The sequence below is a fragment of the Pipistrellus hanaki genome, assembly GCF_964339955.1.
Source record: "Pipistrellus hanaki genome assembly, chromosome: 7".
In the NCBI taxonomy this organism is placed as follows: Eukaryota; Metazoa; Chordata; class Mammalia; order Chiroptera; family Vespertilionidae; genus Pipistrellus; species Pipistrellus hanaki.
This window is the reverse complement of record NC_140509.1, coordinates 52269780-52294881: the sequence shown is the minus strand read 5'-3', so window position 1 is coordinate 52294881 and position 25102 is coordinate 52269780. Positions and strand designations below refer to the sequence as shown.

The 25102-nt window shown below is 44.0% G+C and overlaps 1 protein-coding gene across 1 annotated transcript in view; it reads left to right on the top strand.

Moving 5' to 3' along the window:
• The window catches only part of PREP (prolyl endopeptidase), a 103937-nt gene that overhangs the window by 7585 nt on the left and 71250 nt on the right, over positions 1-25102 (top strand). Inside the window, exons 3-5 of the mRNA XM_084890532.1 lie at positions 14612-14745; positions 17105-17235; positions 21146-21355. Of these exons, the coding sequence (XP_084746658.1) occupies positions 14612-14745; positions 17105-17235; positions 21146-21355 (475 nt within the window). The remainder of the gene's footprint in view (positions 1-14611; positions 14746-17104; positions 17236-21145; positions 21356-25102) is intronic.

The window sequence follows — 25102 nt, the reverse complement described above, 5'->3', positions numbered from 1 at the left end:
AGAAAACGTAGAGGCAGGAAGAGGTTGCTCCTGCTTGAGTAAATCCCACATCATCTCTTCCTTTTTCCTTCATTCCCATGTGCTCTCTCACCTGCCTGCTTTTTTGCCACCCTCACATATTCTTTCTGGCATTTTTCTTCTCCTGGAACAAATGGTGGCCAGAGACCATAAGATACCAGAGGTGCTACCAGTGAGACAAGACTGCAGAAACGACCGCAGCTTCTTCCCTATCCTTACTTTAAGGACAAGAGACTTTGCAATGCCTTTTTTTTTTTTTTTTTTTTTTTTTTTGAGACTTTGCAATGGTTTTTACTTCTATCTACTAGAGGCAGCCCGTTGCACGAAGATTCGTGCAATAGGCTTTCCTTCCCCTGGCTGCCAGCACCGGCTTTCCTCCGGCACCCGGGACCCAGGCTTTCACTCCGGCCGCAGTGAAGGAGCCAAACCTCGAGGGTTCTCCACTCCTGCCACAGCGAGGCGTGGCTTCTCTGCTCCGCTGCAGCAGAGAAACCAAGCCTCTTTAGTCGTCTTCAGCTGGGACCTTCAGTCTTCGCTCCGCACCTGCATATGCATATGAACCCTCCATCTTTGTTGGGTTAATTTGCATACTTCTGATTGGCTGGTGGGCGTTGTGGAGGTATGGTCAATTTGCATATTTCTCTTTTATTAGTGAAGATAATCCTCCTCCTCTTCCTTTCCTGGGTGAGAACAGTATTTGAACTTTTCCCTTTTTCTTTCATGAAACACTGGGTTATAGAGCTGGGTGGGTAGAGATTTCCAGATGAGAAACAGATGGGTATCTTGAGTAGCAGGCGAAGGCTCTACTTTGGCAGGAAAGGCTAGGAGGAGCAGGGAGGAGCTGTGGAGCTGCCTCCTTACCTGGAACCTGCCACAGACTGCCTTGATGGCCCAACATTGGGCCAAGCTGGGATGGGTTGAGCCTGGGAACGGAGAATCACAGGCAGTGGCAGACCGGTGATGGATGGAGGGCACCCACAAAGGGAGCGAGCCTCCTGTGCGTCTCCGGGAAAGCCTTCCCCAAGGACTGTCTCTGTGATGAGGTCTCAAGTACAACCTGGACTTCTTCGGTCTTTGATGGTGATGAAGTCATTCAGCAATGTCAGAATAGCCCAGTTTTGGTTTATATGTTAATGAACACACACTTTGCTATTCCTTAATTAATAATGGCTGGTCCTGTGGTCAACAAGGCACTTATTAGTAGATGAGACCTGGGTAATTAGTGATTTTACAGTCAACCTTTGATGGAACTAATGAGTAAGCACTGTTATTTTCAAGGTGTATGTTTATCGGATGCTTACTGAGTGCCAGGTAGTTCACTGGTAGTTTTGCCTGCTCTATCTCATTTCATTCTCAAACTCTTAAAATAGATCTTTTTATTTTTCCCATCTTACAAATGTAGAAATTGAGTTACTGAATGATCGGTCCGCTAGTAAGTGTAGAACTGGTATTGGAACCCAGGTAGGTCAGGTTGTCTTCAGCTTTAGATTTAAGAGGAGGACTTGGGGTGTAACAGCTTTGGGAATGCAGGCGGAGGGAACATATTCATGCCCTGGGACGTGATAGGTCCTCCTGTGTGGGCTCACCTGCCCACACGTGCCAGCCTGTTCCGGCTGCGAACCTCAGGTGTCAGAGGGCCGTGCAAGCTCATCTCTCCCTCGGTATCCTCCACGCACGCCTTTTTCACTTCTCTGTGAACAGGCTTGTTATTCACAAAAGCTAGTATGCCATCTGGGATCTGATGAGTTGAGTTTGGGTCTCAGACTGAAAAGGTAGGGTATGTTTTTCAAATGAGCAGAAGAGCAGCACGGACATTTTCTACTCATAGTTATTTGCGTGTACAGAAAAAAAAAGTGCATTAGCCATATGCCTTCGGGTAAAGAGGAGAATCTTCACGTTCCTTCCAAAATAAAGAAAAGGCTACTGGTTGTATTTATACGCTAGCCCTTTACCCTAAGATCTGAAATGCTATCAGTAGTTCTTTGATTTAGTCCATGGTTAGTACAGGTTATCGAGTTCTGACAGTGCCTGGCATGTAAGGCTTTATCCTCCGGAAAGGAATACCAGAGCAGACTTGTCACTTAGAGCATTCCCTAAAGCGAGGGTGGGCGAGTTGAATCTGGGTGAGTCCTAGCCAGCTCCCAAAGCCCAGAGAAGCGTATTTTATAGCAAACGTTCCAGGTTGTGGACGGTCCTACACAGCTTAATTGATTCCTTGGAGTCAATCCAACCTTGATATGAAAGCTTATCAGAGATGCTTTGCAAAGAGGAAAGAGTATAGGCCCATGCTGCTCAGTAGATATGTGACGCCAGCCACATATAATTACAATTTTTCTTGTAGCCAGATTTTAAAAAGTAACAAGAAACAGCCGAAACCAGTTTGGCTCAGTGGATAGAGCGTTGGCCTGCGGACTGAAAGGTCCCGGGTTCGATTCTGGTCAAGGGCACATACCTTGGTTGTGGGCACATCCCCAGTGGGGAGGGTGCAAAAGGCAGCTGGTCAATGTTTCTCTCTCATCGACGTTTTCTAACTCTCTATCCCTCTCAATTCCTCTCTGTGTAAAATCAATAAAATATATTTTAAAGAAAGTAACAAGAAACAGGTGCAAATAATTGTAATATACAATACTTATTTAGCCTAGTGCAGTTGGCCCTTGAACATTGCAGGAGTTAGTTGCGCTGACCCCCGAGCAGTTCAGAATCTATGAATAATTTTGGGGATTGGATATAGGGCCCCATACCCTCCCAAACTGCAGATTCCAAACTATGGGTTGAAAATACTGTTTTCGGTCCTCGGTTAGTTGAATCTGATGAGAATGAAAAACCCATGATACAGAGGGTGACTATATATTTATTGAAAAAAATTCACATAAAAATGGACCCATGCAGTTCAAATTTGTGCTGTTGAAGGGTCAGCTGCATACTCAGAATATTAACATATTAACATGTAGTTAATATAAAGTACTAAGATATTTTACATTCCCTTTTTCAAACTAAATTTTAAAATCTGGTGTATGTTTTACACTCATACCACCTATCAACTCAGACCAGCCACAGGTGCTCAAGTAACTACATGTGGCTAAAAAGAAATTAAAATATATATATATATATATATATATATATATATATATATATATATATATTATTGATTTTTTTACAGAGAGGAAAGGAGAGAGAGAGTCAGAAACATCGATGAGAGAGAAACATTGATCAGCTGCCTCCTGCACACCCCCCACTGGGGATGTGCCTGCAACCAAGGCACATGCCCTTGACAGGTATCGAACCTGGGACCTTTCAGTCTGCAGGCTAACACTCTATCCAACGAACCAAACTGGTTTTGGCTAAATAGAAATTTTAAAAAGAAATTTAAGAAAGTCTAAAAGTCTAACTTGGAATAATAGTGCTTTAACAAGATGACATCTCAATCAAAACAACGACCTAAACATTTGGTTGACTGTCTCTGTAACCACGATTTTTATGTTGCAAAGCTCTGACCAGTGCAATAAAAAATGAGCCAAAATATGGATAGCAAAAATAAAATTATCATTCATTGTAGATTATGTAATTGTGTATCTAGGCAACCCAAGATTTCCAACTTAAAATTTAGTAGAATTAATTAGTTCAGTAGTGTGAATATGTACAAAGTAAATATAACATCAGTATCACTTATATATACTGTCAATAATGAAAAATTAGACCTGTCTGATAGCAATAGCCAAAAAGCAAATACTAGGGAATGAAGAAGCGATTTCAAGTCTACTGGGAGAGTACTGTCATGTCTGGTTGAGCAAAGGGCCAGTTGGGGGCATTATTTATAGTAAAACATTGGAAATGATGTCGGTTTCCACAATAGTGTAGTGTTTGAGCAGAAGCTAGTGAGTCTGCATATAGTGAAATCCTAGGTGCAGTTGTGAAAATGTTGGGCTATACAGACGGCTAAGATGAAAAAGTGCTTCTGATAGACTATTCAGTGGGAGGAGGATACAAGATTGCAGTGCTCCAACTGATTAGAACTTCAAAAACTATCTTTGTAAAAACGATTCTAGGAGAATTTATGTGGAAATACAAACTAAAGAACAAAACTAAGATAAAGGGAACGCTCTGGTTCCAAAGCACTCTAGGTAGCTACTAATTATTACATATTCCTGAAGAGTCTGAGCTGTGGAGAGGTTTCACTGGTGTGGAGTGGGAAGTGTCGGCGGGAGGGGGCAGTGAGGGAGATCATTACAATGCCTGGAAGACTGGATAGGCAGATCCAACAGGCAGTTGGCCCATACTTCTCACTCAACAGGCATTTCCAGCGTGTCCTTTGCAGATCGTAGGAAGTTGTAGTGTCCTGCTGTACCCCAATATTTCGACACTGAGGTAATTTGAGCCTCCATTCTACTAATAACAAGACTGCCCCATATGCGGGTGGTTGACTACCTAATCTTTTAACTTCCTAAAATGTCCCTCTAGTTTCCTGCCTCAAACAAGTGAGCGAACCCCAAGGCCCACGCTCTGCCTCAGCTCTTTTTTCTTCCCTCAGTCGGCCTCCAGGCCCCTTCAGGTGTGCTCTGTTCCGGTCGGCCATCTCCCTCTTTCCCTCTGCCTGTCCACAGGCCACTCTGCATGCCCCTCCATGTGGCTGGAGCCCCCCTCCTCTGTCACCGCTCCCAGTAACCTCTCCCATCCATATAAGTTGTTCTCGTCATGATGAGCAGTGGCTCAGTGGCCAAATGCAGAGACTTTAAAATTGTCATGTGATCTTCCCAGCGTAGATGATCACGGGGGAAGGGAATCTGACTCTCAGGCCTTTGGAGTTGCTTGCTTTGCTTTCCTCACGGAGGCGGCAGCTCACTGACAGGTCGCAGAGAGCACTAAACGCATATGTGTTTTCCTGGCCCCTCTGCCCATTGCCATGCAGTCGGTCCACACTGCCCCGCCATTTGCTGTCCTTCTTGCCAGTGATCAATTCTCTTGATATCACTGGGCTTGGTTTTGCAGCCCCAGGGTCCACCTGGAAGCAACGTTCTTGCTATCTCTTGAGGAGTCTCCCAATCTTACTATTTATTTATTATTATTATTATTTTGTAGTTTCAGTTTCATAGTTGAATATTCCAGAATTTGTTACTGAGTTACTGAAGGGGAGACACAGAGAGAAGACTGTATGCGTTTCAGAGGGTAACTGCCTTAATTGTCACTAATTGCTCAGTCTGATTTTCACAGAAACTGCCCAGGGGCTTTGAGGCAGGAGGGAACCAACTGTAGAATATTAGCTGCATATTAGAATGACTAATTTTTTTTTTTTTTCTCCCTGAGAACGGCCCTGGGAAAAGGGAGAGAAGCAACAGCTTCATTTCCTTTGTGGGTCACTTAGCTGACTCCCTAAATCAGAAGAGCTGATTTAGGGAATCAGCTAAAAACAAAACATTTGTTTTTGTTTATATCCATTCTTTTTGAAAATGTGAAATTACTGTTTGTTTCGGAGAGGATCGAGGAATACACAACATGGGTCTTCTTTCCTAGGACATTCTTTGCTCTCTCTTCCCAGATCCCATTGTGGCTGACCAGTTAGGGATAGTCCATGACACCTCACAAGTGGCTAGGGAGAGGAGAGAGGAGCAATCCATGTCTTGCAGGGTAGGAAACGGGAATTTTACCTTTCTCTTCCCCTGTCCCCATGCCGTTTCCTTCCTTGGCAGGGAAGGTTTAGATCCTAAAGGACTTCCAATCATCTTGAGGATGTTTAGGTAGCCTCAGATTTCTGTGTAGGTGTTTAATGTCACTGTTTGTGGAGGCCAGCAGCTGTTTTTGGGTATCCTTCCTATTATGAAATTTTGGATTTTTGTTTGTTTCTTGCTTTTGTTTTCATTCTTTAAGGTCAACCCTAAAAGTGTGTGGTGTGAGGAATCTCTGCTCAGTTCTGGCACCAGTGTGGCCTTCCCTAGGGTGGAACAGAGCCAGCATGAGCAGAGCCAAGGGGAGGGAGGGGGGCAAGGATTCGCCTGCCCAGTGGCATTTACCCAGGAGCCACTGTGCTGTCAGCTGTAGAACCAGCAGGAGAAAGCTGGTTCCCAGGACTTCCATTACCGTGAAGTTCTAGTTCAACGTCTCTAAGCCAAAGACAGCAGATACAGCCTCGGGACTGAGGAATACATTCAGTCAACGTATAAAAGGCTGGTTTGGTGTATGATGTTCTCTGAAGACTTTAAGACAAGCTGTGACTATCCATTTTGCGAATAGCTCCTTCATCCGGTGAGCTTTGCAGGCATTTGGGATGGTATTTCTGTTGGGAGGGAGGGTGAAGGAATAGAGTGTTTTCCTGGAGGGACCAGAAGTCAGAACACACAAATCGTAGCCCTTCATGTTCTTGTTCAGTGAGCATAGTAAGTCACGATACCCAGATGCATTTTCTTCATCTGTAAAACGCATGTAATCATACTCAGTTCCTCTAGCTCCAAGGTGTGAAGGATGCCCAGCTGAGCAAAGGCCTGTAAAGATTCCTGTGCTGTACTCAGCGATGGTCTGTACAGACAAAGAGTGCCGCTCGGGCCCCCTGCTTACATGTATTGGGATACAGACCTTCAGGCTCCATACCTCCAATTGCCCCGTGAGACTGTTGAACTTTAAAGACTTAATTTTCATCCATGAAACTAAGCAGAATTTTCCTTTTGAATTCTAAGGTGGTGCTGGTGGTTGTTTTTGTGTGTGTATGTGTGTGTGTGTTGTTTGTTTTGTTTTTTACAAAAAGACTTAACATTCTGAATACTGTTTTTTTGTGTTTTGTTTTTTTTTTTAATGGACTTATGCCTTCTGAGTGTCGTTCCATTGTTCCCAGGCATGATGACTAAACTAGGCCAGGAGTACCTTAAAGCTGTGTGGTAGCGTTACTTTTAATTACTGCCTTCTGAACCCCATTGGCAAGGCTGTGAGACGCCCATTAGGGTTTCATTAAGGACCTGGATCATCACCCCTTCTCTAGTGGAAGCGGGGAAATGCTTTAGGTAAATATATTAACCCCGTATTATTTCCATCTTCAAGACGTCTGAGGTCTTAAATGTCTCACCAGCACCCATGGAAATGTTTGGCTTTATTATAGTTTGTAAACAGACTTCTCTCAAGTCCACAGTTGAAATATGTGCTTAGGGAACAGCTTATCTTTTGATCTGTGGCTGAGATAATCGTCCTAACCAGGGCAGGCATTGCTGGAACCGGGCCAGCTTTTTCTAAGCACTGCTTTCTTCTTCCTCTTTCTGTCTCCTCCTCTTGCCTCCTGCAGCAGGGTTTCTCATGTAAGCAGTAGAAGCTTGCGTTGGCAAAGCTAGACACATAAGCAATTTGCAAGTTAGACAAGCACAGGCGGCCAGCTCCTGGGACAGAATGAAGGGGCCAGGCGTGGAGCTGGCGGGAACCAGATGGTTTCAGCGCTGCAGGGCGGGAACTGCCCCTTTCCCCCCAAGCACTGCGACTGGCATGAGTGATCTCCGGTCACTGCACCCTCTGCCTCTTGTTCAAGTGACTGTGCCCCAAGGAGGGAGTTTCGATCCCCAAGCTCCAGAAGACTGCTCACTCCTTGGCTGTGCTGCCGGGAATAAGAAAAGATTTGGGAGAAGCCACAAGGACCCTCTTAGTGTTCTGTCCGGCAGGACAACGGCTGGCGTTACCATCCCGCTAAGGAAGGAGGAAGGACCCCGGGGAAGGAGAGTGGATGCTGGCCGCCCCACATGCCACAGTGCCACCCGCTTCCTTCCCTCTCACCTCTCTGTGTGTGCTTGGTCCCTCCCTCTCTTCCCCTGCCCCACATTCGCCTCTGTGCCCACTGAGAATCCAGTTAAATGGGAGAGCGGGCAGAAAAGAAGGGATACACTGTCACAGGCAAGACAGATGTGGCTGGCGCCAGCATGGAGTTCAGTGCTAGCCTAGGAGGACCAGATTGGAGATGGGGCAAGCCACTTCACCTTTGAGCTGCCAGAGGTCAGTGCCGAAAGGAGGCTGAGCCACGTCTTAGCTAGAAGCCAGGCATCTGGCTTTGTTGGCTCGCCATCATTTCAGAAAAGCAGACCCTAAACCACCGATTTAATGCTAAAGTGCTGGTGTACAGTTAGCATCGACACTTTCCCTGTAGGCAGCTGTTCAGCTTTGGCTTCAGTCACCAGCCGTTTCTGAGAAATGCTGGTATCAGGTATGGTATCTTTGGGAAGAACTAACGAAGAACTGAGCCGAAACCACTTTGGCTCAATGGATAGAGCGTCAATCTGTGGACTGAAAGGTCCCAGGTTCGATTCTGGCCAAGGGCATGTACATTGGTTTCGGGCACATCCCCGGTAGGGGGTGTGCAGGAGGCAGCTGGTCAATGTTTCTCGCTCATCGATTTTTCTAGTTCTCCCTCTCCCTTCCTCTCTGTAAAAAAATAAATAAATAAATCAAATATATTTTTTTTAAAAAAAAGAACTGAGATAACTCTGACTTCTCCCAGGCTCGCTCTTTTCTGTTCTTCCTTCACACTTAGGTACCTACAATCCACTCACCACCCCATTCCGCCATGTTGAAGGGAGAAAGCACTCGGTCCTAGAAATTAACCAGCCGCTCTTAAGCATTTCCCAGCTCTACTCCTGGAGCATCTCATTTCAAGAGGAATCTCTGTTTCCCAGGCACCTCACCAGATAATCCTTAAGGTCCAGAACGCTTGGGAAACCTACCCTAGAGAAGGTTTAGACCTGATGAGGGCCAGATAATAACACCTTTGGTTATTATGAGGCCCACTTTCAAGGAGCTGGAGTTTTAGTAGACACCTCACTGTTGTTTACAGCATCTTTGTAAATTGGGGGGGAGGGGGGGGTGACCGTGTTTGTGGCTCTTAATTGTTCTTCTTGGGGGAAACCAAGGCTTATGCCATAATAAACATCCTGAACTCTTCTGTATAATGTTGGTGCTCTGACTGTTGGAAACTAATAGCTTTTCTCATTAGCTTTATCTATAGAAAGACAGGTTTGAGTCTTAGCTCTAGAATTTACTAGATGTGTGACTTGGTCATGGTGTTTAACCTCTCTAGGTTTCAGTTTTCTGATTTATAATTTGCAGAAAACCGTGTGCGATTGTGGTGAGAATTAAGTGATAGTGTTTTTGAATGATGCAGCTCAGTGGTAGATACAAGTAAGTGCTTACTAAATGCTTGCCGTCGCATTTATTATTGAACAGTTCAGATAGCGTGGAGATTTTCTGTTGAATAATTGAGAGACCTCATCTGTTGAGCTATCTGAGGAAAATTATTTTATTGCAATTTTGGGCTCTTTTCCCCAACCTCCTTTCATGGTTATTGCTCTGTTCAGATCTTCTTTCTTTGTGGATCAATTTAGTCATTTGTATTTCCTAGAAAATGGTATCATTGCGATTTTAAAATTTACTAGCAGAGGTTATAAGAAACTTAACTCTTCTTTTCTAGTTATATTCTTTATTGCCTCTAATTTTGAGTTGCCCTTAACTTCTCTCCCCTTTTTTGCTTAGTTTAGCCAGAGCTTTGGTCTAATGTGTGAGTTTTTTTCTTTTTTTAAAAAGCAGCACTTATTTCTAGGACTTTTAAGTTATGCTCCTTTATTTTTCTCATTTTTTTTCCTTCTGTTGCTTTAAAATTGTTTTGTTTGAACGTTGGGCTCAGGTTTCAGCTTAGAATGAGCGCCCTGCTAGAGACTAGATTTGAGAACTGGATTTGAATCTCAGGTCAAAAGTTTGGTTGACAGTAAGTAACTAGCCCCAGTGAGGGGCCTGGTTTGCCCGGATGGGGACAGGCAAGAAGGTGGAAAGGCACCTGGTCTGCTCAGTGTGTGCAGCTGGGAGCTCCGGGACTTCCCTTACCTGAGAGCAGGTGTTCTCAGAAAGCAGACACTCTCGGGTTTTGGAGTTAGAAGACAAGCCCAATGAATTCCAGATTTCACAGGTTGAATTCGGTACTTCTCCTCTTTGGAAATGAGTTGGGGTGGGGATTGGGGGGTGAGGCCAGGGAGAGAAAGGCACCTCACTTAGTTGAGGTTAATGGCATTGCAGCCACAGTGCTGCTTGGGCTTCAAGGATTCCTTTGTTGTCTGGTGGACTGCTGATTTTTTAAAATATTCAGTGAGTACGGGGAAATAAGGGGCACGCTTTACTCTTTGAAGTAGTGAGCCCACTTATTAGTCTTACTAGAATCCCATTGCAGGAAGAGTCCTGCAAGAATAGGTCTTCCTGTGGCCATCTCCCCAGCCCTACCTGCTTCGTCCCTTCTCCGCCCCACTTGCTTCTCCACAGCTTAGCTCCCTTCTGCAGCGCTTGGCACTCTGTGTCTGGATATGCAAATTAATTGCTATCTTGGTTGGGCTAATTTGCATGTTCACTCCTGATTGGCTGGTGGGTGTGGCTTGTGGGCATAGCAGAGGTAAGGTCAGTTTGATGTTTCTCTTTTATTAGATAGGATAATATGCATTATTCCATCTATAGTCTCAGTTTCTAGGCATGTTCCCTAAAGCTATTGCCTCTTTCTGTTTACTGCGAGTTTTCTGTGTGGCCGCTTGGCCCTCCTGGCCCTGGGTCCTGCAGCCTCAGGGATGAGTTTTGCCACCTTTTGACTTTTTTTATGGGGTTATCCCTGCCCGTCCAGATCCTGCTAAACTTCCAGCAGAGGGGGTGCAAGTGTGCATCCGCTCTGGCCACCTGGATGTGTGGATCCTGGTGTTCTGCCAGGCCATGCTGTGACACCCACATTGCCTTCCTCAGAGCCCCCTGGTAGTTGCTTAAACAGGTCATCTCACATATACCACATCTCCCTCTCTCTCTCTCTCTCTCTCTCTCTCTCTCTCTCTCTCCCTCTCTCTCTCTCTCACACACACACACACACACACACACACACACACACACTTGTGATTTGCAGTAGTGGGATGTAGATAGCACTACCCTAGCTTTTATTGGTATTTGGAGGTGGATACTGGTGCCCAAGTTGGTCTTCTCCCTCCTGGTCGTCCTAACATGACCTCTACCCAGTCTGTCCCACCTTATCTTGGAAGTGGTGTCCCTTCATTTGTCTTCCTGTAGCACTTATTTTTATCCTTAATTCATCTTTGTAATTCCATTTTATATAGTCATGCTGATGAGTGAGTGTGTGTGTGTGTGTGTGTGTGTGCGCGTGCGTGATGAGTAACTATGCATCATTTTTTATTACATATGTAAGAACTGTACTTGTAAAAGGACTCGAGGTATTTTGTGGATTGAAAGACAGGGCAAGTGAGGACAATTTGAAAAAATTCTTGCTGAAGGCAGGAAGGCAGTTGGGGTAAAGCAGTCTCCAGCTCCCATACAGAATGACCCTCTGCCGAGGCACTTTGCCCCCCGCCCCCCCTTTAATGGTAAGAATTAACTTACATGAGGCCCACCCTCTTAAAATTGTATGTGTACAATACAGTATTGTTAACCACAGGCACAACAATATTGTACAGCAGACCTCCGGAATTTATTCACCTTGCATAACGGGAACTTTGCTTTGAAGCTTTCTAATGATATGTGGACAGGATTTCTTTGTTTTGAGCAGCTTTTCTTAGGAAAATGTGTTCAGCTGTAGCATCTGAACTGTTGATCCTTTTAGAGGCTTTGCTGCAGGTGTCACTAATGGCCTCTCAGGTTTCCGTTCTTTTGATAACGTCGTGACGTGTGCCTTTGGATGCTAAGACATCTGAGGAACTAAGGGGCTTTTAGTTCTCCCCAGTCGGCTTCTTTATCCTCATGTCATTCTTCCTGGTTTCTTCCTTTAACCTTTCCCCAAAATTTGTCCTAATTTTTAGACCAAGAAACCAGACTATTAGATCTATAAAGGAGCAAGAAGGTGTTTTCCTGGTTAAAATGCCAATAGGATTTTTATTGGCATTCTGTGGAGCCCTCGATTTCACAAAGCCCGTTTACAGAAAGTTTCCCACCACCTCCAGGAAAAGGATTTGCCCGAGTTACAAAGACTTCAGATGTGAAGGAATGTGAACACTGCTTGGTTTTGCGTCTGGGTGTTTGACTTGGAAGGGCGCAGTCCTTACATACTGCTCGGTGTGAAGGAGTTGCCTAGCACTTGTGGGTGGGAGGTGACAGATTTGGGTGTAATACTCCTAGAGTCACGTAGATATTTGGTGGCATTGTTACACCTGGCCTCACAGTTTTGTGAACATTGTAAACGGGAAGAGCCACACGTCTGCTTTCGCCTGTGATGGATCTTGTTGCAGCGGTTGTGATTGTGCCAGGAGGCGTGTGAGAGAAGCAGAGCAGCATTGAGACACGATCAGAGAACACAGTTCCACTTTTCCACGGAGCACACCCAGGCAGTCTGTGGCTCTGGGACTCACCATGGTCTGCCTGGAGCCAGGCTGTCCTGCAGCCAGGGGAAGGCCTCGATGCAGCCTCATCCAAACACAGATCAGAGGAGGAGAAATGACGTTTGCAGGCCACCCTCCTCAGAGGGCGGGGCCAGGCCCTCCTGGGAAATAGCTGTTGGAACGACACATGACTGTGCACTGTGCCCATTTTCCCCATCTCGCTCCCCTTGTAATCGCCATTCCTGCTCCTTTTAGGGACCAGCCGTTCCATGTGGTTTCTTCTCTCGCTGAAGCCGGTCTTAGGCTTATCCCAGCCTCCATTCACCACGCCAGGATTAGTAGTGCTGAAGCACCCTAGGTTCTCACTAAGTCCTCATTGGCGGTCCAGCACCCCAAGGTGCCGGTCCTGCCCAGCCCCAGCAGGAGAAAATCAGAGGAGACCTGGGCTGCCCCCCTGCTCCCCTCTGCTTCGTCTCCACGTCCCGTATCAGACGTGGAGTCAGCTCCAGCCACTGTTCAGCTTCCGTCACAATGTCTGGAATAAAGTAATTCAGAGCTATTACTAACTCACTGCATGACCTTGATTGGAGACTGGCCCCCTCCAATGCCATGTCTGCCACGTAGGTCTGGCTTTCCTTCCCGGTGAAATCGGGTAATGCTCCTGCTTGTGCTTAGTAATCTACAAAATGCTGCCACTTGAGTGGTTTTGCAACAATGTATCCATTTTGTAGCAAAAATCAAAAGCTACTTTCTAGCTGCTTAGTTATCAACAGGGAGGATATGCTTGGCTACAAGTGATAGTTGTTGTAAAAAAAACGATTCTGGCAGGGCCCCTGCCTTCCTGCATGCTACCACTTGCTCTATGTCTAAACCATGTATTATAGATATTCCATGCCACTCATTTTCCAATTTTAAAAAATATCAGTGCCCTAACTGGTTTGGCTCAGTGGATAGAGCGTCGGCCTGCAGACTGAAGGGTCGCAGGTTTGATTCAGGTCAAGGGCATGTACCTTGGTTGCGGGCACATCCCCAGTAGGGAGTGTGCAGGAGGCAGTTGATCGATGTTTCTCTTCATCGATGTTTCTAACTCTATCCCTCTCAATTCCTCTCTGTAAAAAATCAATAAAATATATTTTAAAATATTAATGAAGTTGACAAGGTCTTAGAAGTAAGTCAAAAAGAAAATTGATAAAAGTAGTGCCCAGGTATCCCTAACCTTATTTCTTTAACTCTGATGTTGTTTGGGACCCCAGCTGCTGACTCAGCACCCAGAGCCTCAGCGCAGCGTGCGTGTGGTTTGCTGGCCGTGTGTGACCCGAGCAGCCGCGCAGTGTGCTTGTTCAGAGCATGAATTCACAGGAGCCTGCTCAGCCAGTACACGATGCTGGGCAGCTTTGTAACCCCTCTGAGGCTCAGTTTCCCTATCCACAGAGGTGGGCTCATTAAAGAACCTCCGATTATGAGTTCCAAATGAGTTCATACTTGCCTGGTACGAAGTTTGTGCCATGTAAAATATTCCTTATTATCGAGGGAAAACATGCTTTCACTGTTACATTTTTAGTCTACCCCTACTCCCGCCCCTAGTTCTGTGTAACATTAAGGTATACAGCATAATCACTTGACTTACACATATATTGTGAAATGATTACCACATTAAGTTTTGTTAACATCTATCCACTGATATCGATACAAAGAAAAAAAAAAAGGTGTGATGAGAACTCAGGATTAACTCTCCTTACAACTTTTTCATAAATATATCATACAGCAGTGTTAACTATAGTGATCATATTGGACATTGCATCCTTGATACTTACTTACTTTATAACTGGAAGTTTGTACCTTTGACCACCTTTATCCAATTCCCTCCCTCTCTCTTCCTCTCCATCTCCCTGCCTTTGGTAACCACAAATCTGATCTCTCCTCTGTGAATGTTTGTGTGGGTTTTTTTTTTTTAGGTGAGATTATACGGTATTTGTCTTTCTCTGCTGACTCATTTCACTTGGCATAATGCTCTCGAGGTCTGTCTGTGTTGTCACAAATGGCAGAATTTCCTCCCTTTTGTGGCTGAGTAATATTCTCTTGTACACAGGTATTTATCACGTTTTCTTTATCCATTCGATCCATCGGTGGACACTTAGGTCATTTCTATATCTTGGCTTATGGTAAGGTAATATCTCTTCAGTATCTTTGGATCGGGTCCCAGAAGTGGACTTGCTGCATCTCTCTGATACCAGTTGTTAAAGTGTAACATTCCTCATGGTAAGTTTTACACCTTTGCCTCTTTCCTGCAGGCTTTCGTGGAGGCCCAGAACAAGATCACCGTGCCGTTCCTCGAGCAGTGCCCCATCCGGGGGTTGTACAAGGAGAGGATGACGGAGCTGTATGACTATCCCAAGTATAGCTGCCACTTCAAGAAAGGAAAGCGGTACGGGTTGTTGCTTTCACTTAATTTTATTTGACTTTTTCTAATTGATTGCATTCTTAAGTGATAAAACAAGTTCTGAATAACTTACCAGTTTATCAAATTAATTCATTTTAAAATGGATTCATTTCTATGCTTAAATATGAGAATATCTTTTGGTCTATTGTCCAGATTTTTTAAATCAGGATTAAGAGATTTAGTAGATGTCACTATAATGAAAAATAAATTTTGAACCACAACAAACATGATCACCAAAAAAGAAGAGCAGAGAAAGAAATTTAGTATAGATATGTCCTACAACGAAATCGGGTTGTAAACTATTGTTTTCTTATGGCTGGTAATTGATGAGATGGCATGATTCATAAACAACAATGGAGATTTGTTTGCCTCTAAAATTTAATTATCTTTGGTTTGTACTACTTGAAAAGATTTTCTTATTTGCATTTCTTCTATGCAAAAATGAAAATTGCCCAGGAAGTAGAACCTAATAATGTGCTTCTCTTGTTTTCTTACACACACTCAAGCCTATTCTCTAGTTGGTTTTTTAAGCCTCATTGGAAGCATCATCAATAATTCAGTGCCCCCTCTCCCCCAAGGATCAGCGGAGGGGAGCGGCATGCCAAGCCCTGCCCACCACCTGCTCTTATAAACGAGGCTTAAATGGCACGCAGCCACATCCATTCACTTATATATTGTCCACGGTGGCTTCCGTACAACTCACAGTGGTGCAGTAGCAGCGAAGATGTGTGGCCACAAAGCCTGGAATATTTTCACTCTTGCCCGTTACGGAAAAGGTTTGCTGACCCCGATCCAGCAGCCTTTTATTAGGTCTAGTAATAATTAATGTCGTTTTCTAATACTTTTTAAAATCGAATTTATTTAAACAATACAACAAAATTTAATCAACAATATAGTTGCCATTGTTTTCTACTACTTGTGCCCAACGCTCAGGAAGCATTTTAATCCCTCTGTTGTAAAATTCTTGTGATTTTGATGCAAAAAATTCGGTCAATGCATTTTTGAGGCATTCTTCATTATTAAATTTTTTTCCAAGAAGAAAGTTTTGCAAAGAACGAAACAAATGGTAATCGGAAGGGGCAATATCAGGAGAATATGCAGGTTGAGGGAGAACTTCCCATTCCAACTGGCGCAGTTTTTCAGCAGTGATTCTTGCAGTATGCGGTCGTGCGTTATCGTGGTGAAGAATTACGCCCTTCCGATTAATCAGCGCGGGTTCTTTTTCTCTTAAAGCTTGGGCTAACCTTTCCAATTGGGCACTATACACTGCACTTGTAATGGTTTGGTTAGATGGTAAAAGTTCATAATGAAGAATTCCTTTAAAATTCCACCAAACACACAACATCAGTTTTTTCGCATGCAAGTCAGGTTTTGGCGTGGGCTGCGGAGCCTCATTTTTGTCCAACCATTGAGGCCGCCTTTTCAAATTAACATACAGCACCCATTCTTCATCTCCGGTAACAATTTGCTCTAAAAATGGCAAACGGTTTTGACGAGAGAGGAGCGAACTGCAAATTGTGACTCTTTGATTACGGTTGTTGTCGGTCAACTCATGAGGAACCCATTTTCCAAACTTTTGGACTTTGCCAAGTGCACGCAATTGATTGGAAATTGTTTTTTGTGAACAATTTAAAGTTGTCGCAAGCTCTTGTTGGGTAATTTGAGGATTTTGCACCAAAAGAGCTTGAAGAGCTTCTTGATCAAAATTGGACACACGGCCTTGACCACTCTTGTCATCTAATGAAAAATTTCCCTCGCGAAATTTCTCAAACCAACGCTGGCATTTTCTGGCGCTAACTGCATCTTGACCAAGAGCACTACAGATGTTTTTTGCAGCCTCACTTGCTTTCCTTCCTAATTGGAACTCGTAAAGCATGCAGTGCCGAATATGCTCTTCATCCGCCATCTTCTTAGCCCCAGTTTTGCAACAAAAACCAAACCAAACACAAACTTTTTCAAGCAAAACTTGTTAATTGCACTTCACACGTTCTGTAGATACCACGTGTTTGAAGGTTATGTCAATACAAGTCAACGCCAAGCAAGATTTTAAACGAATGTTTAAAAACGACATTAATTATTACTAGACCCGATATTTAGCAAATAAAAGCCTTTGTCTCTGTTTAGTTAAGGTGCAGAATTTGGACACTTAAAGCAATTCAGATCAACTCTGGGTACAGGGAAATGGTGGGACCTACAACTTAATCCCCATGTCCTGTTTGCTGCTGTGTGTGTGTGTGTGTGTGTGTGTGTGTGTGTGTTGTTTGTTTTTTTGCTTATGTGCATTTGGTTTTACTCCACAAATAGAAAACTCCACCGCTAAGTAAAGACTGTCTCTGTCCCGCAGGTATTTCTATTTTTACAATACAGGTTTGCAGAACCAGCGAGTGTTATATGTACAGGATTCCTTAGAGGGTGAAGCCAGAGTGTTCCTAGACCCCAACGTCCTCTCCGACGATGGCACGGTGGCCCTTCGAGGTGAGTGCTCCGCAGCCAGGCCCCGGGAGTCCCGGGTCCCCACTCCGAGCTCCGTGCTGGAGCAGTCACCTCGCCTCTGAAATACCAGACAGAGCGTGGACCCTGTTGCAGAACAGATGCACACGCAGTGTCAGGAGAGCTATTTTTGCACAGTAAATTTAAAACAAGAGCGTGATCACGTGTCCTTCCGATGGCATGAAACAGATCTGGAGAATACTTGTCACTAGCCTCCAATTAGCGCCGAGGGCTTCTGAGATCCTGAAGTATCTTCATCATTTCCCATAATATCCCTGAGAACCATCTGTGATTAGAAACACAATCCTCTTCTGTAAGAAATTTAAACTATACCAAGAATGCTTCCAACAAAAATATAAGGAGTATTTATGAGATCCCTTTCCTTGAGGGGGTGGGGGACTGGTTACGAGTTTTAAAATTTAGGTCATTGTCAGTATGTTAGAATTAAAAGTAAAAATTAGACAGCTTGGTACCCTGACCTCTAAAGATGCAAGTTTAAAAATTTAGCCGAAACCGGTTTGGCTCAGTGGATAGAGGGTTGGCCTGCTGACTGAAAGGTCCCAGGTTCGATTCCCGTCAAGGGCATGTACCTTGGTTGCGGGCACATCCCCGGCAGGGGGTGTGCAAGAGGCAGCTGATCGATGATGTTTCTAATTCTCTATCCCTCTCTCTTCCTCTCTTCCTCTCTGTAAAAAATCAATAAAATATATTTTTTTAATTGAGTAAGGTTAGCCTACTGTTGCTGTATGTCTCCTAAATAACCTGTCCCGAAGATACGCTCCTCCACAGGCCGTAAAGATTACCCCAGGTTTGTGCCATAAACACTAGTCCTAGGGTCAGGAAGTGTATGGTTCTGTGGCTTAATAACTGTATCCTCTGGGAACCACATCTTAGTAGCATTACAGGTGTTTTAGTGCAGTTGGCTCATCTTCTGTAACAATTTCTGTTTTATTAAGAAAGCACGGTTGTAGGTTCAGTCCTACAGAATTGAGCAGTTGGAACACTGACGTCCTATAATCAGTTAGGTGGGAATTAAACAGATCTGTGCAGGGACCCTTTTATAAAGGCATTCAGTGGTTTCCTCTCCTCCTCTCCAAAGGGGCTGTGTGTGTAAATGATGATTCTTCACTAACTGCTATTGAAAGTAATAAGATGCCAGCCAGCTTCATAAGAGTGTTCTTCCACGAATTGGAACTTGGAGTTGAATGAACTTATTAATATACTGGTTCTGTGAAATATTGTAGGATTCATTTAGTTTTAACAAAGGTCTATCTTGCAACTCATACAGAAAGACTTCATTATAACAGTCTCACCTCTCGCTTTGATAGTTCATTCCTGTAACTTTTTTATGGAATTGTTGCTATCTTCATGTCCTGATGGGTGGAAAGGAAAATTCAACACGGGGCCTGGCTTCAGTCTTTGACAGTGATATTTAGGGAATTTATAGTATGGGTGGTAAACATTCAGATTCTTTTGATAGTATATACATTTTTAAAAATATATATTTTTATTGATTTCAGAGAGGAAGGGAAAAGCACAGGAATGAGAGAGAAAGAGAGAGAGAGAGAGAGAGAGAGAAACATCAATGATGAGAAGGAATCATTGATTGCTGTCTCCTGCATACCCCCCACTGGGGATCAAGCCTGAACCCAGGCATGTGCCCTTGACCAGAATCGAACTCGGAACCCTTCAGTCTGCAGGTCAATGCTCTATCCACGACCAAAACCAGCTATGGCTAGTATATACATTTTTTTTTTTAAGCTGTCCTCTCCACCTCCTTTCATCAGGACGCCAATTCCTCAAGTGCTCCCTACCCCTCACTCAGCTCAGACACATTTGAATTCCCCACAAGCATAGAGTGGGTACAAATTAGGACCACCGCCCCAGAGAATCTCAGAGTCAGAAGGTAGCTTGATCAATACATGAGGCAACAGACACCCACAATTATGCCAAGATGTTGGAGGTTGACTTCACTTCCAGTCCTCACGAGCTTATGAACTCTGCTTCCATTTCCTTTTTTTTTTTTCTTTTTTTTAATGTCAATTCAGGTCCTCTGTTCCTTTTATTTTTATTTATTTATTTTTTAATATATTTTATTGATTTTGTACAGAGAGGAAGGGAGAGAGATAGAGAGCTAGAAACATCGGTGAGGGAGAGTCATCGATCAGCTGCCTCTTGCACACCCCCTACTGGGGATATGCCCGCAACCAAGGTACATGCCCTAGACCGGAATCGAACCCGGGTCCCTCAGTCCCCAAGCCGACGCTCTATCCATTGAGTCAAACCAGTCTCGCTAGTATATACATTTAAAAAAAATATATTTATATTGATTTCAGAGAAGAAGGGAGAGGTAGAGAGAGATAGAAACATCAATGATGAGAGAGAATCATTAGTTGGCTGCCTCCTGCACACCTCCTACCAGGGATTGAGCCCGAAACCTGGGCATGTGCCCTTGATTGGAATCGAACCTGGGACCCTTCAGTCCGCAGGCTCATGCTCTATCCATGAGCCAAACCAGCTAGGGTGTAGTATATACATTTTTAAAATACATATTTGAACCCTGGCTAGTTTGGCTCTGTGGGTAAAGTATCAGCCTACTGACTGAAGGTTTATGGGTTCAATTTTGGTCAAGGGCATGCATCTCAGTTCCAGGGTCATGTGGGAGGCAATCAGTTGATGTGCCTCTCTAACATCGATGTTTCTCTCTCTGTCTCTCCTCCCCCCTTCCTCCACTCTCTCTAGAAATCAATGGAAAAACTACTTTGGGTGAGGATTAACAAAAATAAATAAAATATAATTTGAAATAAATTTTATTTGGAATTTTTCTGAAAATTTTTAAATTACATATAGCTAATTCAAACATTACAATGTTATATAGAGTGAAAAGTGAATATTTTCTCCCCATCATCTTCTAGATTATTCTCTGCAATTATATACACATGACCCTGGATATTGTATAGAAATTGTAAGTGATTAATAAGTAGGCTTTTTAAAGTTTTAGACATATTTCCCATTAATAGAGGTCTCTTGTAAAACTAGTAGAAAACTTCTGAAAATAGTTGGGTTTCTTTAAAATAATTTCCACTCTCCCTCCCCCCTACCCCACCGGTAAAGTTCAACAAACATCCTAAGAGGAAATTGGAAATTTCTGGTGTTGGTGTCTGGTACCAAATGCTGTACCATAACGATAATTCATAACAATCAAAGCTGCCATACATGTGCAACTATTTGTCAGCAAACATTCCATGGTAATTACAATGATCTATCCGTCATGTCCCTAAAGAATCGGGCACAGTGGAGTAGTCCATGGATAGTGTTGCTTTTATTGCTTTTCTTCCTTTTCCATGGTCACTTTTGGAATGTGGGCCATGTGAGATCTTCCTCGCAGGCCTCCTTTGCCTGGGCTGGTGGTGTTCGCATGGTATGGACGATAATCCTCCAGTACCAGTAGTGCTCAGTTGTAAAGAAGGATCTCAGATGGTTTGGGATCCATTCTAAAAATTACCCAATGACCCCAGTTTAGTTCTGTTTCATGGTGTGTGTCCTAATTCAGTCATTACTCCAAAGGCAGTTTCCTTACTCCTTCCTTGTTCCCGTTAGAGTGTAAATAAAAGGTGCTGAAAGTCCCCGATGAGCTCTGCTTTCAACTGAGAGAAATTGAAAAATGGAAACGTCTTAGTGGACATAGAATCCAACACTTCATTTTACAGATGAAGAAAGGAAGACTTGCTTACGGTCATCAGGCAAATGCCTGTAAGACATGGGCATGGCCCTCAGAGTTCCTCGCAGCCACATTCTGCCTCCGTGTACGGCAGCCTTGTGGGACAGGGCAGGGCAGCGAGCAGGGCCAGGCATCGTGTCCCCGTCACTGTTTGATTTCTCCTGTGTTCCATAGGCTATGCGTTCAGTGAAGACGGTGAATATTTTGCTTATGGTCTGAGTGCCAGTGGCTCCGACTGGGTGACAATCAAGTTCATGAAAGTCGATGGTGCCAAAGAGCTTCCAGATGTGCTTGAAAGAGTCAAGTTCAGCTGTATGGCCTGGACCCATGATGGGAAGGGAATGTTCTACAACTCTTACCCCCAGCAAGATGGAAAAAGTGACGGTACGTTAAGACTTCAGGTGAAGGCACCGTTTTTGTTTTTTTTTATGAAATAGAAGTGTGACTCCCATAACTTTAAAAGAAAAACTAGTCTCTAAAAGTTTGGTCTAGAGCAAGCATGTCAGACTCTCGGCCCACAGAGAATATTTTGGTATGTATCGGTATGTAAGAAACATTTTAATAAAAATTCTGTAACTTAATTTATACATTATCTATATATATATATAAAAGGCTAAGTGACCGACTGTATGTCCAACCAACTGGCCAGTACATAATGATGCGCACTGACAATTTAAAAATAAACATTGCCTCTCAAATGTTACATGTGAAGCTCTCGCTGGCACCAATCCCACACGTGTGTTTCAATCTGTCATTGTCGATCGTGAATTTGGTTGTTTTAGTTGACATTCAATGAATATAAGAGCCTAAGTGATCGAAGGACTAGTCAACCAGTCGCTATGATATGCACTAACCACCAGGAGGCAGATGCTCAACACAGGATCTGCCCCCCATTGGTCAGTGTGCTCCCACAGCCAACCTCTCATGGCTTCTTCCCCCAGCTGACCGGCCAATGTCCCACAGCCTCTACCCCAGCCGGGTGGCCTGATGGCCCTGATCAGGGCAGCCAACCTCCCGCAGCCCCTCCCCCTGGCTGGTCAGCCCCAACCGCTGGCCTGGCTGAGGGACCCCACCCATGCCCAACTTCATGCACTGGGCCTGTAGTTATTAATAACGAACTACAACATTTACCAATGACTGATAACTATAATCGTGTTGCATTCATTTCCCTTAAGTGCGTTATGTGCAGGTGCACCATTTCTCTCTATTATTAGCAACAAGTATTTTAGCAGCCAATTGCCACATCGTTAGTTGCCCCGACCCGCAGGGCAACAACGGGGGTTCGCAGGAACCACCTAAGAGAATGAAACAAACAAGGAACACGAAGAACGGAGGCAAGACAAGGTTCTGATCAAGCCTCCAACTTTATTTTTTGAAATGGCAGTATATATACAGCAGGAACAAAGGGGGGCAGGGTTGCCTACGCAGAGGGGTCTTTGGCAGTGTATAATTGGTTTAGGCACTGAGTGACAAGGTGGTAAGGTATCTGGCAACACAGGATTGGCTAACTGCCAGGGCTGCATAACATTCCAAGGTGTAACATTCCAAGGCTGGGCTAGCTATGGGGGAGGATCAGGAAGGGGAAGTTGCAGAGATGCTAAGCAGCAGGTTAATCTTTAGCCTCTGGCCAAACCCTCAGGGCATCGCATAACTTCTTCTAGAAGGAACTTAATTCTATTTCCTTAAGACTGAGTTCCTTGTCTCCACTCTGATGGCTCCCAACAGTTAGTCTTGGACTGACTTGTTTGGTGTGCATAACAGGAAATATTTTGCTTTCGGAGAACAAGAAAAAAATAGGTTCATTTGTGTTACACTTATTAATTTGTGCAGTTATTTAGTGCCTGGTAAGTTAATGTTCAAGAAAAAATATTTAGTTTTTATTAAAATGTTTATTATTTTATGTTAACAATTACTCATTTATTTCAGCCCTTTGTATTTAGCATGCCTATCAAAATAAACTTATGTTTTTATGAAAATTGAAGCTTTTGTTTAGTTGTGGCCCACATAGACTTAAACCTTGTTTGTTTGGCCCGTGTGAGCCTTTGAGTTTGACATGCTTGGTCTAGAGCCAGGGTTCCTCGAAAAATGTTATATACCAGGTAACTTTGTTGTATAACAGGTCACCCCAAACCTCAGTGGTTTAGAATAACGACCATTTATTTTGCTTGAGTCTGTGGGTTGTCCAGGCAGTTCTGGGCTTAGCTGAGTTCCATCACGTATCTGTCTGTGGTCAGCTGCAGGTCAGTTGGCTTGGCTTTTACATGTCTGGGGTCTCGGCTCTGCTCCACGTGGTCTCTCATCCTCCAGCAGGCTAGTTCCCATGAAGTTCAGCAGGATTCCAAGAGGGAGAGCTGAAGGCACAACTTCTTAGATGCCTGGGCTTGCTGCTGTCACTTTTCTGCATTCTGTTTACCATCCCCTATTCAAGCAGGTCCTGGGAACTGTGAAAAATTGAGGCCATTCCTGCAAGCAGCCTTTCACAGATGTGTTCTACGTCCCAGGGGGATCATGGAGAAGATGGATTTTTTTCATAAAACCAGCTTATTTAAGGATGTTGAGTGATTATAAAATTTTTCTGCTGCAATCATCATTGATCTCTTCCCCCGATCAGCAGTTACAGTCCCCTGTAGATTGCATTTATCTTGACACTTTTCTCCTTGTTAACTTCCCATGCACATCTGTTCTTCTCTACAAAGATCCTGTAGTGTCCAGGGGTCCCTCTTTCTTTCCCCCCCTACTCCTCATCTTCCCAGGCAGGACGGGTCCTGCACCTTATCAGCGACTTTATGCCACTCCATATTCCACTGGAGGTATAGCATTCTCGTGTTTCTGGGCTGGTCTTGACGGGTGTTTTATTGTTGTTGTTGTTGTTTTCAAAATATATTTTATTGATTTTTTTTTACAAAGAGGAAGAGAGAGGGATAGAGAGTTAGAAATATCGATGAGAGAGAATCGTTGATCAGCTGCCACTTGCACACCCCCTCCTGGGGATGTGCCCGCAACCAAGGTACGTGCCCTTGTCCAGAATCGAACCTGGGACCCTTCAGTCGGCAGGCTGACGCTCTATACACTGAGCCATATCGGTTTCAGCAATGGTAGGTATTACAATCCCTTTGTTAGAGCTGTGGAGCTGGGATGCAGAGTCTCGGGTACCTTTTTTAGATCCTGGGCCTGGCCAGTGCTTTCTGCCGCACATGTTGCCCCTTTACCATGACCTATATCTTCGTTATCTTTAGTTATGCTCTCCTCTCTGTCTCCCCACGCCCCCTCCCAGTTGAACTGGGAATAAGGCTGTAACACTTTCCATCTTTTGGCTGTGTTTACCGTCTGCTGCCTTTGATGATGCTACTCAGTACCTTTCTCTGAATTCACCAGGGATCTGCAAGAGGAGCTAAGAGGTTTTAAAATCAAAGATGTTGGCTAAAGAAAGACCTCTGTGTCTGTACTGAGAGTGCCAGTGGGTTAGAAATTGTTGGCTATTTCCAAGTTCTTGGAGATCAAAAAAACATATAACTGGCCATTTATTGTTAGAGAACAATGCTTATTAAGTTAATTTGGGAAAAACATGAAAATTTCCAGTTATCCTCTGCTTTCAGTGGCAACTATAGCAATTGCGATTGACCTAAGAAAGCCGGTACCTCCCGGCTCAGTTGCTGCCCTCTTGTCCAGAGAACCTCAGCAGCCACTTTGGGTGAGTGCTGGAGGCCCTCGCAGTAAAAGCTGAGCCGTTCTGACTGCGCACTTCTTACCAGTGTTCCCAGAAGCCTTTGGAAAATCACCAAGTGCTCTAGGGTGGTGGTGGTTTTTCCATTAAATTTACTGGGGTGACATTGGGTAAGAGGATCCATAGAGATTTCAAGTGTACATTTCTGTGATACAAGATCTGGATATTGCACTGTGTGTCATGGTACTTTTTTTCATTGTTCTGAAAGCTTGGCACATTTTCAGAATAAAATAAAAATAATTCAGTCTTACAGCCGCCTCAAAAATCAGCAGATATGTGTGAATTACTTCCAGATGATACTCAACTGATTCTTAACTTTTTTTTTTTAATAGTTCACTTTTAGAGCCATTTTAGGTTCACAGCAAAATTGAGCACAAGATATAGAGATTTCCCATATATCCTCTGTG